Raw genomic sequence first — 20,000 nt, forward strand, 5'->3', positions numbered from 1 at the left:
TGCATATAAGGAATAAAACAAAATCCTCTGTCGTACCATATTGAATTGTATCATTATTTTGCATTGTGTTGAATCGCATCGTATCGCCTCGAATCGTATAATGTTGAATCAAATCGTATCGCATCGCCCGGTGCTTCAAATGTATTGTTAATGTATCGTATCGTTGGCAACGTATCGAGGTGGGCATCGCATCGGCCTCAGTGATGGAGATGCACATCAGACAATATATATATATATATATATATATATCTTTTCAACATTTTTTTGTATTCATCATAAAGGCTGCATAAGCGTGTCTCTTGTTTTATTAAAAACAAATGGTAACTGAGTAGGAATGCCATAAAGGTAATCCTTGCCCAATATACAAACACACCTCTCCTCTCCATCTTCATCGTCTGTCTGCACACAGCTGTCCACATTCCTGCGGGGGGAGCCGTAAAACACCACGCCCTCTCCGTCCAAGCTGTCTCTACTCAGCCTGGTCATGGAGCTGTGTTTCCTCATGTTGCTCCTGGTATCCATGGGCTCCTGCTGGCTCCTCAGACACATATCGGACGAGGAGTTGGGGAGAGAACGGTAGCCCGCCTGAGAGTCGGTGAAGGAGGGCAAAGGCTGTTCATTCACATCCAACTGAAGATAGAAACAATTATTTTAAGGTTGATAATGGTCAACCATCATTGATTCAACTGAGAATGACAAGCACTAGAGCACACATTGAGATCACTTATACGTATGCACCAGAGCTTAAGCCTGCATCATCAATCTTTAATTCAATCATACAAGCATGTCACATCATTTTCAAGCCAGCTGCCAATGCGCCTCACCTGCATGCTCTGAGCTAAAGCTGTTTTCTGCCTCTTCTGCTCTACAAGCTGTTGCTGGAGCTGATGCTGTAAAGACTGGATCTGGTCTAGCTGGGACTTCTGCTGGGCCAGCTGCTCCCTCTGGAGAACCAGTTGTTTCTCGCGTTCCTGTTGCTGTTGCTGTAGAACCTAATAATAATGTCGGTGGAAGGGGGAACAGGAAGAAGCACAAGTCGACAAACGACAAAACATGAAAAAGATGGAGAAGCGTAGCAGAGGACGGTGACAGTTAACATGTTGGGACGAGATGAAATGATCAAACAAGACAAATGAATGATGAAACATAGGAACAGAAAAAGAGAGTAGGACAGAAGAGGACAAAGTTGTTGAGTTATTGGCACAACTGGTTGTTAAGCAGATGATCAAAGACTCCTGACACTGAATGGGACATTCTTGTGCTGATGGATTAGTTTTGAAAAATGTTTCCACGTTAGTCAAACCTCTATATATTGCAAAAAGCAAGAATGGAAGCGCAACATAAATGAAGTGCAGCATGTAGTGGTTAATGCTGTTGCCAGTCACATAATGCTCATAAGAAAATATGTAATTTTCTTTGTTGCAAAAATGGCAAGCCAATGCAAAGAAGGCGCTAGGATTTTTGCTAATATTGCCGGGTATGAGATGAATATTAAACATTCCATCTCTAGTTCATTCTCATTAAGGAAGGCTTCCACACCTGTTTAACTGAGTTTACTTGAAAGATTTTCAACTGCTTGTTCTATCAAAAAAGGAGAAAATCGTCATGTTAGCCTTTCTGTTGCTAAGAAAAGTGATATACTTAAATGGGTACTTGCTGGTGATAAGATAAACACAACTTAATGGAATCAACTTTTCTTTTCTTTCAGTCTAAAAAATTGAATATCAAAACACTTTCCATTTCCATGAATATCAATCAAACCAACACATGAAACATGAAACCAACATCTGAGCATTATCAGTTCATATCACACATACTACAGGCATGTGCATGGACACCTTATAACCAGGATAAATCCAACTACATGTCATGCAGACTATAGCAACAACTTTAACCAAATCTTTGTAAGGGTTTTGGATGCAAACATTTCTCTGAACATAAAAGCCATCAATAAATCCAATCCCATTTTCTCTTACAATAACAGAATTTTAAAGCAATTTGTTTGAGGACTTAATAAAAATGTATGCTGTACGTATACAGTATATATATACATTTAGCAAATTATGTATTGTTGTTTTCAACTCAGTTTACTGCTTGCACATCTAAGGTGTGATATTAAAAAAGAAAAACATTTAAATTGTAATAACACAATAAGATACACCACCAAAACAACTTAAAACAAAACAATATCAATGGCAAAACCAACAACCACAAAACAAAAAACAGGACACCAACTATCAAACTCTCCATTCCGCCTCCTGTTTCTCCCTGTACCTGGTCCTTGATGTTCTGCAGTTCGTTTAACTCTCTCTGCACCAGCATCTGCTCCTTCTCCCTGTGCAGTTTCAGCTCCATCTTTTCTCGGTCCAGCTCGTCCTGCAGGCGCAATTGTCGTAATTTCTCCAGCTCAACGCGCTCCCTCTCCATCTGCAGAAGCTGCTCCTGCTGCCGATGTAGCCTCTCTGCCTCGGATTCACCCTCCTTATGAACGGCACCTGGTGGAGGGAAGGAAGGAAGACCCCCTGCAATGGGTAAGCCACCAGTTGGGGCAGAGGGGCCCGCTGGAGGTTGGCTGTAGCCGTGACTGTGTGAAGGAGCAGAGGGTGGGTAGGCATAGGCTGCTGGAGGATGCTGTTGAGCAGTTGCCACTTGTTGCTGTTGTTGTTGTTGACTGTTCAGGTGGGCCTGGGACAGGTTTATAGGCTGCTGCTGTGGCTCTATTGGTATGACAACTCCTTGTACTGAGGTGACCTCTGTTGATGAGGGTGCACCTCTACCGAGGTAAACTGGTTCATCCTGGACTGTAGAGCTTGTAGTTGTCAAAGAAATATACACTGGGGCACCTACTGGTGCAACACCAGCAGTAGTGGCAGCGATTGACGTTGTTTGGAGAAGACCTGGAGCTGGGTAACGGACTGGAGCTTGTCCGGTTAAGGGTACTCTGGGGCTCATTGGTAGTCTGCTGAGACTGGATAGGGGCACAGGTGTCATGTTGGCAGAGGGGTATGCCCTGTAGACCCCCCTCAGTATTGGGTGAAGAACAGAGGCAGGCTGAGTTGTAATGGGAAGTGTAGAAGCAATGGGGGTCTGAATGGTGGAGTAAATCATCCCATCAGAGGACCTTATAGCAGTAGGGTACATAGCCCTGAGACTAGCCTGCCTTGCATTGATAAGGTTGGTTAGTGCTTGACTGTGGGAAATTGGCTTCCCGTCTGTTCCAAAAAGAAGGTTTGGCCTGATGCCAAGACTTGCTGCGAGCCTGGCAGCCCCAGGCCCAGTTCCTCTCCCCAAACTACCAAACTGCATCAAGTCTGGGTTGCTTCCATATCGATCTATGGTATTGAGTGCTGCACACATACGGCTGATCTCCCTGGCAGTTGTAGCACTGTACTGAGCCAAGTTCGCTTCTTGGAAGCCAGCAATGTCACGAGCAGAGTAGCCATAGTCTGAACTGATGTTAGACAAGGAATTATATCTCCTTATAGGCAGTGCTTGGGCTGTGATGTCTCCTCCATGCCGTAAATCTGTATAGGAGCCATATTGCAACCCTATGAACCCTCCATAACCTTGTTTCATAGCAGTTAGATCCATAGCAAGTTCTGCTGAAGTTTGGATGTGTGGTTCTAGTTTGGAGTGGTAGGACTGTAGCCCAGCTTCAGCAAGGTTTGTATCAGACATCGAAGGCTGGAGCCTTCCGGGGAATGGTAATGTGTAGGCCTTACGTTCATCCATTGGATAATCAAGGTACCCTCCGGATTGTCTTTCTTGATCAGACTCATAGGTAAGAGGTGGGGCAGATGGAGGCCTTATGCCCTCTGTCTCGCCACCAACACAGCTTCCACCAAATGGAAGTCGGTATACAACATCACAGCAAGCTGGTTGGTTGTCAGGTTTAAATTGGCCTTCTGTCAAATCCATAGCATCCTGTCCTTCTTCTACCTTCACTAGCTGAGTCACAGCCCTCGCCTTCTCTGGCCCTACGTCCATCTGTACTACCATGCTATGTGGAGATTTAGCTCCTGATATCACACCAGGAGGACTGGGCCTTCCTCTCAGCTCAACAGGACCTGCACCATACAGCTCAGGATTCATTATTGGTGTTACAGCACTGACCACAGCTGAGGCAGCGCTAGTCTGACTGACTAGCAAGTCTTTTTTCAATAAAGGTGAGATCTGTCCGGTAAGGCTGTACCTCGCCAAAGCAGATGCCGTTTGTTGCTGATGTTGCATCTGGTGATGCTGATGCAACTGCTGTTCAAGTATCTGTTGTTGCATCTGCAGCTTCTCCTGCTGTATTTGTAGCTCTTTCTGTTGGATACTGAGGTCTTCCAGTTTGGCATCAATTTTTGGTATTGCTGGGTCAGTTGGAGGGGAAATTAGTGGTTTGTTCTGGGAAAGACACATAGCAGTACCCATGCCCTGACCAAGATCCACTTGGTTGTGATGTGGATCACCATAGACTGATGGCTGTTTTGGCTGGGTCATGAACATGGAGGCAGCCACAGTGACACTCACAGTTGTTGGAGTGATGATCTCCTGGGTGTTCAGGTTCATAATCATGGGCTGTACAATTGTTGAATGCCTGCTACCCTCTGATCCACCGTGATATTTTCTGCTTTCGGTGGCCAATGAAGTGAGATCCATTCCCTGGTCAGTCATGATAATAGGAGCTGGTTTTGTGGCTGTTCTGAGGTCCACGACACTCCCACCTTGGATCATATGACCCTGCTCTACCCTAGAAGTGCCTGGCACTGTAGATATTCGACAGAGGGAGATGTTGTCCATTGACATGGATCCTCTGGTGTAATGGCTGGCTGTGGTGACCATACTAGTTCCAACATTTACTTTTTCCACTCTTTGTGTTGTGCAGAAACTACGTGTGGGAGACTGGTGGTAAGGTGGCGTATCTGGAGGGCTGTTACATGGGGAGTAATTGTCAAATGTTGATTGGCGACTAAATCGGGTGGGCGAAGACAGGGGAGAAGTAGCAGTGTTGACTGTCATTGGCCTAGCAGGGCTTGGAGGTGGGGAGTATGGGGTATCCTGGGAAGACTGTTGGTGATAGAGCCGTGGGGACACTGATCGATTTGATGTTTGGGTTCCCTGAGCAGTCACTGGAGACGTAGGCTCAGCGCCAGCTGACTCAGACCTTCGTAATGCTGAACTGAAAGTCTGTGTCGAGAATTCAGCAGTATTCCTTCTGGAAGGTGAATGGGTGGGACTCATTGTTGGGGGTGATGGAGAAAGAGGAGGACTGGTGCTCCTGTAATAAGTAGTATACTTGGGAGAACGTGGCTCAATGATTCTCTCAGTGGAAGATGTAGAGCTGTCTCTCACTTGGACATCCCTGGTCTCCCCTACCCTTCTGGTGATCACTTCCCTTTGACTGTATGCCTGGGTAATCTCTGCAATCTTGCTGCATACACTTGAGACTGTAGTTGAAGATGTGGCAGGACTTGCTGTTTGTCGACTATACATACTTGACTGAGTAGTGGTCATAGTGCAACTTGTACTGGTCTGAGAAATTGTTACTGCATCTCTGGCATAAACTCCATAAGCTGCGATAGTAGTGGCAGCCACTGCTGGAGTAATTCCATTCTTTCCTGCTTGGCTTTTGATCCTGTCTTTGTGACCATCCTTTATAGAGAAGTGCTGTGTTACTCGGACATCAGGAATTCGTCCTCCAGTCTCAGCAAAGGAGACAGGAGCTGACACCTGGGTGGGGCTTGTACCTGGAGTTAGCAGAGCATTGCTTTGCTCAAGAAGCTTAGCAAAGGCTGAGCCTGTGTCAAGGAGCTGCTTGTCCGGGTAGGAGCTCTCAATCTCTACTTGCTCATCAGTGGCCTGCTGCATCTTGGTAATGTTTTGAGATGTTTGTCTGATCTCTTCATAAATATCTGTTTCTGTCTCCACTGCCTCATTGTCATATGATTGATCTTGTTCATATTCATACTCCTCCTCATACCCTTGTCCATTAACATCCTCTTCATAGCACTGCCCATGTCTTGCTGGTTGTTGCTGTTGCTTCTGTTGTTTCTGAAGCATCTCTGCCTTCCTCATCATCTCCTCATAAACCTCCTCAGCACTCTTTAGAGGTTTGGAAGTAGAAGATGGTGCTGTGGTGGTTGTTGTAGTTGATGATTTATCTACTGGTGAGTAGAGAGACATAAAGGTAGGCAGGTTGTATTCGCTGCCTGACTTGTAAAGTTTTGACTCGTACCCCTCAGCCTCTGAGTCCAGACTCTGAGGGGAATATTCTGAAGCAGATGAACGATGGAGCTCTTCCATTTCTGCCGCCTGTCTCAGTTCTTCGGTTGGAGAAGCATCTTCAATGGGTGAAAGATTGCTAGGTGGTGTCTTGGATCTCTCTCTGCGCCTCTGAGCCCTAAGCTCCTCCTTATCCCTCTTGGTCTTTCGTGCTGTGCTCCGTATCCTCTGTTGTTCCACCTCCCTCATCTTCTCCTGTTCTCTCAGAAGTTCTTCTTCCTCTCTCAGCTCATCCTCTTCTGAAGAGTCTTCAATGGTGGGAAGGAGTGGACCGTGGGAGCGGTGGCGCGCTTTCCTCTGCTGCTTGGCCTCTTCCAGCCTTTGCCTCCTGCTGGGGCTACTGTCACTGTCCTCTTCCATCGATGAGATCGAAGTAGGAGACTGGCCTGAGCCATATGAGGATGAGCTAGCTGGCACGGTGGAGGAGTAGTCGCCCCGAGAACGCTCTTCGGGAGATCCTGTCAGGCTTTCCATCTCAAGCTCTGGTTCCCGATCGAGGCTCAAGTCATTTTCATTGCCCAGCTCCATGTCCCGGCTGAAGCTACTGGTGTTATTAAGTTCAATGGTTTTGAAGCGCCTCAAGCCTCCTTGTGCCATCAAATCATCTTCACCCTCCTCCATTGAGCCTTTATAGACATCAGAGGAGCTCTTTGTTTCCTCCTCAAAACTGCTGGAGTGGTGCTGAAGACGTCTTTTCTCCTTACCTGAGTCAGAGACATGTTTAAGGTGGCTCTTTTTGGGTTTCTGGTAGCCATATCCTTCATCTTCCTCCTCATCTTCTTCCTCCATTTCTTCATCCTCATTTTCTTCGTCAGCGCTCATCTCCATTATTTGTCTCCTCATGAACTCTTCATCTGTCATTTCTGTGGGCTCAGCCTCTTTTTCCTTGTTTTTCTTCTCCTTCTTCTCCTCCTTCACTTCCTTCCGTTTACCCTCCCATTCTCCTCCGTCCTCTTCCTCCTCCATTATATCCTCCAACTCCTCGTCAGAGTCGTATGAATCTGGTGGGATTGACAGGGAGCGTGGGCGCTGCTTCCCTCTGTCATCCAAGTCTCTGTGCTTCCTCCCTCTTCTGTCCCCCTTGTCTTCAGACAGGCTCTTCTCCAGCAAAGGCCTCATGGAGCTCTCTAGCTTGGTGATTTCTGAAGGGCTCGGTGGGGAGCCTCGTCCAGTGATGCCCCTCTCGCTCAGCTTCATCTCCTCTTCTTGGATTAGACCTGTGATTTCACTGTGGGAGCTGGAGATGCCATCAGAGGAGTAGCCGGTGTCACTGAGGCTCTGAGGGCTGCGTGACAAGTCATGGGTGCTGTTGTTTTTTGTATCCTAAAGAGAGAACAAGAAAGAGAGAAGAATGTATTAGATTAGGGAAAGTTAGGGTTTCAAATTAAAGTCATAATTAATGCAGTGTAAGAATGTGTTGATTCTGGATAAACACCTTGCTATGCATACAATTTAAGCCCACATATATTTAGAATTAGATTGTTTAGATGTAAAAAGGAATGGTTTCTTTTTTATTTTAAGTATTTATCTATAATATAATGTAGGAATTGCTTGTCCAATATGTATACTCATTATTCATCACTTGCTTAAACAATCTTGATAAAACCGCATCGCAGAAATTAATTAAAAGAGAACACATTAGAGAAAAGGCTTGCAGCTATTGGTCCTAACCCTATGGATGTAAATTATACAGGAAAACAGTGGGGAAAATATGCACAGATTTGCTTTCCTATTTCTGAAGCTGGATATAAAAACATTGACATTTTATTTAGAATTAAAACATGTAATTAAGAAATAATATTATACAACATTAAACTAAATCAATACATTCAAGGCATGGTGAGATTTATTGAAAAAGCAAATATCCACCAATATAATATATGACATCATTTGGACATTACATTACATATTTCATTATACAGTTTTCATAAAGTGGCTTACAGTTGTAAGGTTTGTTAACCATTTTTTGAGCCATTGATGGAAAGAGGAGAGTCAAATTGCGTTTTTAGTAGATTTTGTTTTTTGATCATGACGATTGAGAAGGTAACTTGACTAGAACATATAACCAAAACTCGGTCATCAATGGCTCTGTCTCAGATGTCTGTTAATAACATGCCAAATCATAATTTCAAAGTGACTAACCTCGTGAATGAAAGGGGGATGGAGGACAGAATGCGAAATAGATAACAAAATTAAGGAAATGTTTGCGAGAAAACCTCCAAACAATGACAATATATCAAAAGGAGACTTTACTTTGAGTTCTCCCCACTTTAAATTCCTAGCAGCTACCTTGATGAGGAAGGTCTGCTCTGCTTTTGAAAAGGCCCAAAGCAGCCAATCTTAATCAATATTTCAGGGAGTGCGAGGGCTGCCGCCGAGTAAGAAATCTACAATTATATCACTCCCTCTCTTTTGTTCTCTCACTCCCTCAGGTAGTCCATGCATGCTGCCACTTGCAGCATCAGCAAGTCTGTGAGCAGGGAATCAATGACCTGCTTTCCAAACAGCCATGGACGTCCAATAATAGGGTGTCTCATAACATACCATGACTACTGTATATCCTACTATATTTAACATTGGGTCTAAGCTGTGATCACAAAACAGAATTGAAATATAATTCACATTAAATATTAGAGTCATTTTTAACATAGTGACGATTACACAAGAAATTCAAGATAACAAAACAAGCTTTAAATAAAAAAGTATTTAAAGAGTCGAATGAGAGATTAGCCAACAATGCAACAAAAAACAAACAAACATGGGTCCTAATATTTTCTTTTTACCAGAGAAAAGGTCATTCAAACAAACATGAAAGTGTGTTTCCAAATGGTTGTTACTAAACCAAAAACTATCCCATTTCATCGTGAACACATGAAGGCTCCCAGAATAAACCTTGATGCATCTCAGTAGATACTGTAGTCATGTACATTTTAAAAGAGTTGAATGAAACTGCAGATAAAACCAATAAACAAAGGTATATTGGCAAGAGCACAATGTGTTGTATTTGCATTTCGCCTTTGATTTAACTTCAGTCCCAAAATTATAACAGCATGCAGCAGCTGAGAACAATTTTCAGAATAGGTTTAAGATACTCATGAGAAACTAATGTCAGATTTGTGTGGAAAACATCAAAGATATTGTAGGATTATGGAGTCATATGGAGTCGTTTCAACCTTTTTAAGGCTTATCTATGAGCATTAGTCATCACAAATATGTAATATAAGCTATATTCAGAGTAGCATGAATGGCCTCAAGAAGCCACTGTCAAACATTTACTTACATCTGGACTCTAAACACAGCATTCAAACCCTTGAGGGAAACGTTGGAGGATATCTAATGTGGCAACAGGCTGCCGGTCGCTGGCAGGATACATGATGATGTAAAATCTTAACATACATTTCCCACGTGTGACAACATACGCTTCGCAAGTCCATTGGTCACATGGTCCATTTATTAGATGTATCTTTCTAGGTCAGATTCTGCTGGGACAGTAATATTTGCCAGTGGGCTGTACTACCAAAGTCAACAAAGTGTTAAGTCTGCTGCTGAGTGTGTTTTAAATTTAGGGGACCTGAAGTGGAAGTAAGAATGGGGACATGCAGTCTTGCTCCATAGCTAGCTAGCTTCTTAGCTACATTCATGAAAATATAGAAACAGAAAAATGGCAACAAGCATGGATGACATGAAAACAGTTGTACAAGTTGTACGCCGACTTTCCTGGGGTCGTTTTATTAGCTTTTTAGAAAGCATTTTGAGATAGGGAAGCTAGGAGAGGGCATCTGCTCTTTGAACCCTAAAGGAAGCAGTCACGTTTGATCCTGCCGTTGACCAGCTGCCTGTACAACACCTGATCAGGGTTTACTGTGAGCTTCATTAAAATACAATATTTCTGGTATGTACACACGATAAGTATACATTTAAACAAAGGTACAGATGTGCAGAATAGTTTACGCAAGTATCAACTTGATTTAAGCCTTGTTAATATGGACTTTTCCCATATCTTGCGAGGATTTTGAAGGTCAAGTGTAGGCAAAATCCTGTCTACTACATACTGCAACTCCCTCCTGGCTGGTCTACCTGCATGTGCCATCCGACCTCTGCAGCTCATCCAGAATGCAGCGGCTCGTCTGGTCTTCAAGCTTCCAAAATGTTCCCACACCACGCCGCTCCTCCGCTCCCTTCACTGGCTTCCAGTAACTGCTAGAATCCACTTCAAGACAATGGTACTTGCGTACCATGCTGTGAATGGATCTGGCCCTTCCTACATCCAGGACATGGTTAAACCGTACACCCCAGCACGTGCACTCCGCTCTGCATCAGCCAAACAGCTCGCTGCACCCGGACTGCGAGGGGGACCCAAGTTCCCATCAGCAAAAACACGTGGGTTTGCTATCCTGGCTCCAAAATGGTGGAATGAGCTCCCCATTGACATCAGGACAGCAGAAAGCTTACACATCTTCCGGCGCAGACTGAAAACTCATCTCTTTCGACTCCACTTCGAGCAATAGAATTTCTAACAAAGCACTTACAGTGGGGCAAAAAAGTATTTAGTCAGCCACCAATTGTGCAAGTTCTCCCACTTAAAAAGATGATAGAGGCCTGTAATTTTCATCCTAGGTATACCTTAACTATGAGAGACAAAATGAGAAAAANTAGATTATAAAATGTTAGGGATAAATACCTTGACATATTGACTACAAAAGCTTGAATCAAACAAGCAAACCTTCTATTTGAAAGATTAACTCACAAAGCCACAGTCACACCTTGTATATAAGTGGCGTGGCTGACTACTTTAAAGGGTTCATGAATAGAGGGGACTTGAATGTGAAATAAGAAAAAAGAAAAGAAAAGTCTAAATACAAGAAAAAGCAGCAGAATATTTGAACTGCAAACTTCTGAACTAACTTGATGGCGAATGATCTGTCGCCATGGCAACTGTATTTGATGACACTCCATAATACGCTTAGATGTGTTGATGGCTGCATCGTTACCAAACCTGTGAAGTTTTGGGCCGTTTGGAGCATTTTCACTGAAGTTATGAGAAAACCGTGTTTCATGGCGAGCCTTGTGTTACCATGGCAATGGCATTTGAAGAGATCTCAAAACTCTCACGTAGATGTCGTCACGGCTGGACTGTTAGCACACATGTGAAGTTTGAGCACTTGGTGAACATTTCCATAGGAGTCAATGTAAAGCGACATCGTGTGTTATGGCGAGGGATGCGTTTCCATGGGAACGGCATATGGTGAGATCTCAGATTTGGCGTAGAGCTGTTGAGGCATGGACCGGTGATATACAAGTGAAGATTGTGGGACGATTGGACCGTGTCCATTGGACTTACAGCGACATTTTGTTTCATGACGAGTGGTCTGTCGCCATGGCAACGGCATTTGATGACACCCCATAATACGCTTAGATGCGTTGATGGCTGCATCGTTACCAAACCTGTGAAGTTTTGGGCCGTTTGGAGCATTTTCACTGAAGTTATGAGAAAACCGTGTTTCATGGCGAGCATTGTGTTGCCATGGCAACGGCATTTGAAAAAAATCTCAAAACTGTCCCGTATATTAGACCCTCCAGAAAAACGCGATTCTGCGATCGCAGAATTTACCGCATAATCAGCAAAATGGCGCAGATTTTTAAAATCCCGCATATTTATCAAAAGGCCGCATAATCCCCGCATTTTTCCACACAAAGTTGAGAGAAAAAAAAGTTAACTCGTCTTGACGTGAAGTAGTGATGATNAAACGCGATTCTGCGATCGCAGAATTTACCGCATAATCAGCAAAATGGCGCAGATTTTTAAAATCCCGCATATTTATCAAAAGGCCGCATAATCCCCGCATTTTTTCACACAAAATTGAGAAAAAAAAAAGTTAACTCGTCTTGACGTGACGTCATCAGCTCGCGCATCACAGAATGTAAACAACACTGTATAGAGTGAACGTGTGGAGCTCACACGATAGAGAAAACACCAAGATGAAAAAAATCTAATCCATCTCATTTACCGACGAACATTTCAACTAAAGACCGGGCAAAAAGTGGGGGGAAACTATTCTGCACCCCGTGCAACTGTGTGTTGGAGCATAAGAGAAAATCGACGGTGACGACCCACTTTGATTCATTCAAACATTCGAAAATGCTTTCTGTTGCTGCGGACAAGAAAGCCAAACGACTCACGCTCACCGAGGCATCAACCTCCAAAACCCTTTCGAGGGCTACAAGAAACGAAGTGGGGGGGTGTGTGTGTGTGTGTGAGATTAAAATAGCCCAATTGCTTTTACAATAAGTAAACATTGAATGTGTTTAATTGAATAGTAAAGGGGTTTAACGTTAGTGGCAGGTTGTGTGTGAGAGAGAATAAATAAGACAGCTCAATATTTAAAAAAATTGTTATTCTTTTTCCCCGCATATTTAGCATATTTCGCAACTTTCCGCATATTTCGCAACTTCCCGCAATTTCACCGCATAAAATCACATAAAACCCCGCATATTTAATCGCATAATCAAGGATTTTAGCCCGCATAATCAAGGAATTTAGCCCGCATAATCAAGGATTTTTGCCCGCGTTTTTCTGGAGGGTCTATTATATGATTCTGTTTTCTTCAAGTTTGTATCTTCTTGGTCGAATGCACTTATTGTAAGTCGCTTTGGATAGCGTCAGCTAAATGCAATGTAATGTACTACACATATCTGCCAATGAACAAGAGCTTCCATTATGATCATGAAGTATGATGGAAAAAACTATGAATGTGAAGCATTGCCACGCTGAAACAGCCAAGCATTCTCAACCTCCATATATGCTATAATAGCTAAAAAGCTCACAAGCAATCTTAGGTACATAATGTTTGTATGTTACACTATGGTTTCCACAGATAATTCACTGATAATCAGCCTAATTCTTCTTCTATTTGGTTCACTTTCCACAAGCTATTCAACTGTTTGATTAGTCAACTTTTGTTCATTTTCCATAGCTTAACATACAGAGTTGTACACCAGGCTGAAGCAATGTAATAAAAAAGGAATCAGACTTACGTCATAGTGCCTGGACTTCTTCATTTCCTTGATCGGTGTGATGGGCTCTCCTTTCTTCTGGGAGGTTTTGGTGTCTTTGTCAGTTTGGTTCTCAGGCTCGGGTTTTGGCTTCTCCTCTGTGGGTTTCAGAGGTTTCTGGGTCTCTGTGGATGACACAGGTGTCGTTGTCTTGGTGTCCGTTAGTTGTTTAGCCGCAGTTGGAGCAAACAGTCCGCTCACGCCACTTCCCGTCTGCGCTTTTTGCATTTGCGGCTGGGCAGTCCTGGGCCCCTGCTGATTGGTGGCCTTGTGGAGAGGGCTTTGCTGATTGGCTGGCATCTGGTGACGGGGTGAGCCCATTGGCAAGTGTTTGGGAGAAGGGTGAGGAACAGGAAGGGGAGGTTCGTCCAGACCTCCTCCGGACAACAGCCGCTGGGTCTGGCAGTTGAGACATAACCACTCCTTTTTCTGGAAAACAGAGAGTAAAAAAAGAAACATGGTTAGTGACAACGAGCTTGTTAACAATAGCACAAAAAAACACTTATTTCAATATAATTATATTACGTCCAACATTTCTAAGATTTTCCTTCAAGCTCATTGCCAATGCAAGAGTCCAAAGCATTACAACTAGTACAGGTGCTAAGGAACATTGGGCACTCTAAGGGAAACTTCTGTAGCAATGGAGAGTCAGGACTCAGAGAGACACGAGGAGAGTTGGAGCTTTGATGTCAAACACTGATGGTTTATTACAAGTCGGCCGGAGGATTAACATCAAAAGTCACAGCAGCCAGAGGTTCTGACTGCCCGGGTGGGTTGCCACATCAATGCAGCCGCGTCTCTCTCCTGCTAGACCTTTTAAATGCTTTACAGAGAGTAATCAACATATTGGGGGAGATAGCCTAAACATCTGGGGGCACTGAATCAAATGTCTGACCCTTAATGGCCTCGAAGCCATCGTAACCATAAACCATTTGTGACCGAGAGTTGACCGGTCATAAACTGGGAATATCAAATAGCTGAGGCCTCCCATTCCTTAAGACAGATAACAGACGTCAGGGTTGGTAATAAACGTCAAAGGGCAAAAAGGTTAGATATCTTAGGAGTAAAGGAGAATGCATAACAAAATCAGGTGTAAGTTTCAAAATGTTTTAATGTAAAAGGCTACATTAAAGTCATAAGGTTAAATATGTATAACCGTTTCTCCTTCTGTACTTCTCATCTTGAATGATGTGTTCTTCGTTAACTTCTCGGGTTAAAGACTCACGGTATCTGATTGACAGGTGATCTCTGGAATGTCCAAACAGATCAACACAAGTTTGGCAAAATAGATAAATTCAGCAAATTTTGTGTTTAAAAACATTTATGTATTGAACCAAATGTAATGCCTTGTTTTGTCATCTTAATAAGGGAATATTAAGGGTTTATAAACTGTATATCGGTCTGAAGTATACAGATTGTGTTTACATCTCTCTTTTATCCCCTCTCTACAGGATAGTAACTGATGCCGTTCTGTACTAAAGAGCATCCATATTACTTATGTAATGAATAACTGACAGATGCAGCCCTCCCTGATGAACACTTATCTCCTATCTCTGTTCTTTTCCACCCACTCATCAAATATGCTCTACACAAAACCCACCAAACCTCTTTCTTACTCCCCTCCCTCTCCTCTTCTTTTTGATCTCTGTATCTCTCTTTCTCTGAATCCCTTGCATAAGACAATTCCATAGCGACAACCCTGTCTACTAAAACAAACAAATAAACTGGATTCTAAATTACATTTTGAGGGAAACAAATGTCCCCATGTAAATTGAAAGTAGAAACAAAAAATGCAACAAAACACCATGGTGATGTTAAAGGGTTAGGGTTAGGGGTTAGGCAACTAAACTACTTGGTCAGGTAAAGTAAAAGATGACTGTACTTAAATCACAAGGTAAAAGATACTTTTTTAGAAATGCTTTTTATAGCGTTATTAATGTTGTGTAATGAATATGTTAAGGTTTGTTTCTGTACAGCATCACTATATAGGCTTCATTTCAAGACTGTACTTTTTAATAACCATTTTAGTCTAAGTCTGTTGTGGTATTATCTTCAATGTTAAAGACACAAAATGAGACCGAGATTTCGGTATGATAGGACATAGACACAATGGTTGTGAAAATCCATAATGTTTAAATGTTTACTTTAACACGTAGGACTGTTTCTTGCTACTCTTTTTGGAAACAACACAGCTTCCTTTGAACGTCTTTCTCCCGCCAAAATGACTCTACCATCAAACATGTTCAGAAATAACTGATGCAAGGCTCAAAACATTTGTGCAATCCGAGCTGCAGAACAGACCTAATTTTGAGTCTGCTCCAAGCATGACGGACATAAGGATTTAAAGAAAAGCGGAAGAAAGTGGGCCTCCCTTACATTAAAGATTTAAGTGCAAACAGTTGCAACTACTTTAACTATCATACAATACTGTATGTGTGTACACTAAAGCAGTAGCGTATGCGATGGGTGAATCATCTTTAGACCCTAAAGTGAATTCATGTCCTTCCTTTCCCAAGGCTAGTGTATTCAGTCCTACAGATCACATCATGACACGTGTGTGTGTGTGTGTGTGTGTGTGTGTGTGTGTGTGTGTGTGTGTGTGTGTGTGTGTGTGTGTGTGTGTGTGTGTGTGTGTGTGTGTGTGTCAAAGAGTAGCCCATTGCTGCACCACTTAACCTACATAGCACAAACATCTGGCCTTTTCTCCTCCTGTCAATAATGTTCACTAAAAAGCTCCATCAGTCCTAATTCTGCTTTCAGATGTATTTTCTCTCTTTATGTCGCACTCTCTTTCTAAGTTACCTTTCAAAATCTGTTCAGCGTTTCTTGGAATTGTCCTCCTGTATTTCTTCTCTGCCTTCCAGCTCTGTGTCTCTTTCCAAAAAAATGTCCACCCCCCTTCTATATTTATTTGTTATCTCTTATTCAGTACTGTTTGTTGTGCTTTTTTCTCCTCCATCTCAGTTGCACATTATATTTCTTCCACCACTGGATTTGATTTATGACAATTCTGCGTAAATAACTCACTACTGTGTTCAGTCCGCATTTTACCCCTTGGCCAAAGAAAGGCATTCGAATGAACCATTAATGAAGGAGACATATTTGTTGTATTTGTCCCTGAGGACATCTTTGTGGTATTGGATTGTTTTGCCTCTTTGTCTCTTGTTATTTCTCGTGATACACTTCTTCTACTAATATACAGTATGTGTGTAAAGATGGGTCGGAAAATGCAAACGCTTTGGGTAAAATGGATTACTCCAGAAGAAGGTGCTTCCCCAACTTGGTTTTTCGTAGTTAGTCAGTAAAACAAAAAACATGGTCACAAAATATAAGGGAAAGTAGTAAAAAGAAGTCTGAATTATTTCTACTCAGTTCACTTGTAAGTAAGGCTGGGTATCAGTGCTCGATACCTTAAAGCGAAACAATTCAGTGCCTATTGGTACCACACCACTCTAGTCAATCAATACCTGCATTTAAACATTTTTGAACCCAGGGTTATGAAAGGATGTCATTTTTAAATGTCTTAGCTCAAAGCCAATTAATGCATGGATTTATTGCTATAGCACTCATTGGATCCTTTCACGACTGAGTATTGAGCGGCTAGGATGAAGATCATCCCCTCCAATCTGAGGCCACGGTTCTCAACAGGAAACCAGGGGACTGTATAAATGTACCAGTCTGCCTTTGTGTCTGCCCTCACATATGGTCATTAAGGCTGGGTCACCATTAGAACAAGTTTGCGGATACAAGCAGCCGAAATGGGTTTTCTCCGGGGGTTGGCTGGCATCTCCAGGTATAAGGTTCCCTAAGGTAGAGAGCTGCTGCTCCTTTATGTATAAAGGAGCCAGTTAAGGTGTTTGGCACTTGGTAATGATGCCAAATGGCCGCCTCCCTAGGTCGGTGTTCCAGGCACATCAAGCTGGGAGGAGACTGAGGGGCAGACCCAGGAGCAGGTGGAGGGATTATAAGATGGCCTGGTAGCACCTTGTAACCCACTATTAGAGCTAGTTGGTGTTCACAGACTGTATGTTTATTAGTGGTGGTAATATACCCAACTATAAGCCTCCATTTACACGATGGGTTTCCAATGAGGATCTCTATGAGGTTGGTAACTCTTTCTAAAAAGACCTGTCCCAACGAGTTAACAAGCTGGACGGTTTGTTTTTGTTTGGTGAGCAGAACTCCGGGCAGCAGAATGTTGATATGCATATATTTGTTTTTCGCCCAGCCCCAAAATGGTAGAATGTCAAATAAGATTGGACTACATGACAACCATGCCAAACTGTTGCACTCGCTGAATTTAAAATACTGACTTGACTACTTCTCTTAAGTCAAAGCTTCTTTCCTACTCTCGGTTCACTTCTAGTCCGACTCTTTTCACACATTAGCACTGCAGTTCCTCTCGTTCCTCTCTTCACTACATGATCATTAAACTTCCATCTTGCCCCTTCCTCTCAGCTCTTACCCTCCGTCTCCCTTTTCTCTCCCTCCAACAGCGCAAGGGCTATTTTTACCCAGAATGCCATTGATCTGCTCAAGCGCACACTTCCCTAGCACTGGCTGCAGCTTTAGGCTGCACTCTACAGCAACACACACACACACACACACAACACACACACACACCACACACACACACACACACACACACACCACACACACACACACACACACACACACACACACACACACACACACACACACACACACACACACACACACACACACACACACACACACACACACACACACACGTAGTCACACGGTTCACTTCAATGCAAAATGGAGGAGGCCTTTGTAGCTGAAGGCTTACCAGAAGAAGAGAGAGATGACAAGCAGAGGGAGGAAGAAGAGAGGGGGAGAAGAGGAGCCCACTGGGCAGAGGAAAGGAGAAAGGGGGAAATGAGTGACACCACACGTGCACATGGGTCATGCACGCTCACTGTAATTCAGAGAGGCCTCTAGTAATGTAGCTGACTCACTGGCTTGGAGTGGGGACAGAGTAGCAATGACAGACGCAACTTTGGAGACACATGGAAACAGAAAACCTTCCACCTGTTTTTGTTGTTGCTTTCTGTTTTCCTTAATGTCAATACAGGACATAGTGCATTTTGTGTACAATCGTTACTTTGGTTGATCCACTGTCTGCTTTTTCAGCTAATGGGGAAATACACTGCAACGTATTTGCAATAATACTCTTTGTTAACTGGGGATAGATAATCATAGTTAGCTAAGAAAACAAAACGGCTCACCTCTTCCTGTGTTGGATGCCCAACGGTTGACATACTTTCATGGTGCAATAGATTGAGCCTTTATGGTCCCACGAGATCATACCTGGTGGCAGGCAGAACTGCATACTAAAACAAACTAAAGTGTCGTAATTCTATGTATTATATTATTTCCTTTTAACGTATCATGGTTTATGGTTTCAAATTGCATTTAAGTTTTTTCATCTCAAACGAGTTTCGGGGGCAGGTTTCACCGCTCGGTGCACAGGTTGCATCAGTCATCGTACGTGGGGAGACTCACTTTAACATGACAACAAAGACTTCATAGGAGTTGTCCCACTTAAGCACTTCTCCCCCCACTGTTCACTGCTACGTTCCTAATTCATGACTCTTCAGCTCTGTCTCCTCCTTTCACTTTGTTTCTTTTCTCTCTCTCCTTTGTCTCGCTAGCTCATGGGGGAATTCTGGGGGTGAATTAAGGGGTCTAGACATGCTCTGTATGAAAAAATAATAATTTCTGATATTTTTGACAAATAAAGTTACTATTTAATTTTCATCATAAGAATTTATTTGTCATATTTGAGATGTCTATGAGCGTTATGAAAATAATCCAATACAAGTAAAAGTCCTGAATTCAAAATGTTACTTAAAGGTGGGTTAGGTAATTTTGGAGAAACCAGCTCAAGTGCGCTAGAATTTGAATATACACAACAGGAAAAAATCTGCCACTTCCTTACAGAGCCCCTCCTCCAACACACACGAACGCGCACATGACCAATGAGGGCACGAGATACGTTTGTGCACAGATGGAAGGCTGACAGGCAGGTAGGCCATGGTGCTTTTTACAGTACTACGGCTTCCACAGAAGAATTTTTTTAATGGATTTTTTGTCAGAGCACTTAAGATATTCATTGCTATCGGGATGTTAAGAGCATTCCATGGAATATAAGAAAAAGTGTATCTCGAGCCGGTTTCTCCAAAATTACCTTTAAGTAAAAGCATATAGTATATTGTCAGCTAAATGTACTAAGTATCGGAGTTACTCATTATGCACAATATGCTCTTTTAAAAGTATTATATTATTATAGAATATTATATTAAACCATTTTTTTTTATTGCTAACAAATACATGTAGTATTCAATTGTTGTTGTTTTTAAAGGGTATATTGGTAGTTGATGTAAAAAATGATGTCATGTGTTTTATATGTAAACAGGTAGCTATTAGTATTAAATTACTGTAGTGGAATCAAAAGTACAAAACATGTGTTCAAAAGGTAGTGGAGTAGAAGTAGAAATTAGCATACAATGGAAATACTCAAGTTAGGTACATGTATGACAAATAGTAATTAAGTCAACTTGATTAAATGTACTTAGTTACTTCTACTATTGCATGTATGTAAACACAATATGCATGGGAGAAGACCACAGGGATCTTACTGAAGGCCCAAGTGATAT

The 20,000-nt window shown here is 42.6% G+C and overlaps 1 protein-coding gene across 1 annotated transcript; it reads right to left on the minus strand.

Moving 5' to 3' along the window:
* Positions 1-373: 373 nt before the first annotated feature.
* On the minus strand, positions 374-14,236 carry LOC104957686 (protein bassoon-like; the record flags this gene model as incomplete). The annotated part of the gene is made up of 5 exons (XM_010785342.1): positions 14,216-14,236; positions 13,303-13,749; positions 2,275-7,590; positions 825-992; positions 374-630 (listed from the first exon to the last, which is right to left on the minus strand). Coding segments are annotated over exons 1-5 (6,209 nt in total), but the record flags the coding sequence as incomplete, so codon positions are not given.
* Positions 14,237-20,000: the final 5,764 nt, after the last annotated feature.

This window comes from Notothenia coriiceps, unplaced genomic scaffold (genome assembly GCF_000735185.1).
Source record: "Notothenia coriiceps isolate Sejong01 unplaced genomic scaffold, NC01 NC01_scaffold00027553, whole genome shotgun sequence".
NCBI classification, from domain to species: Eukaryota; Metazoa; Chordata; class Actinopteri; order Perciformes; family Nototheniidae; genus Notothenia; species Notothenia coriiceps.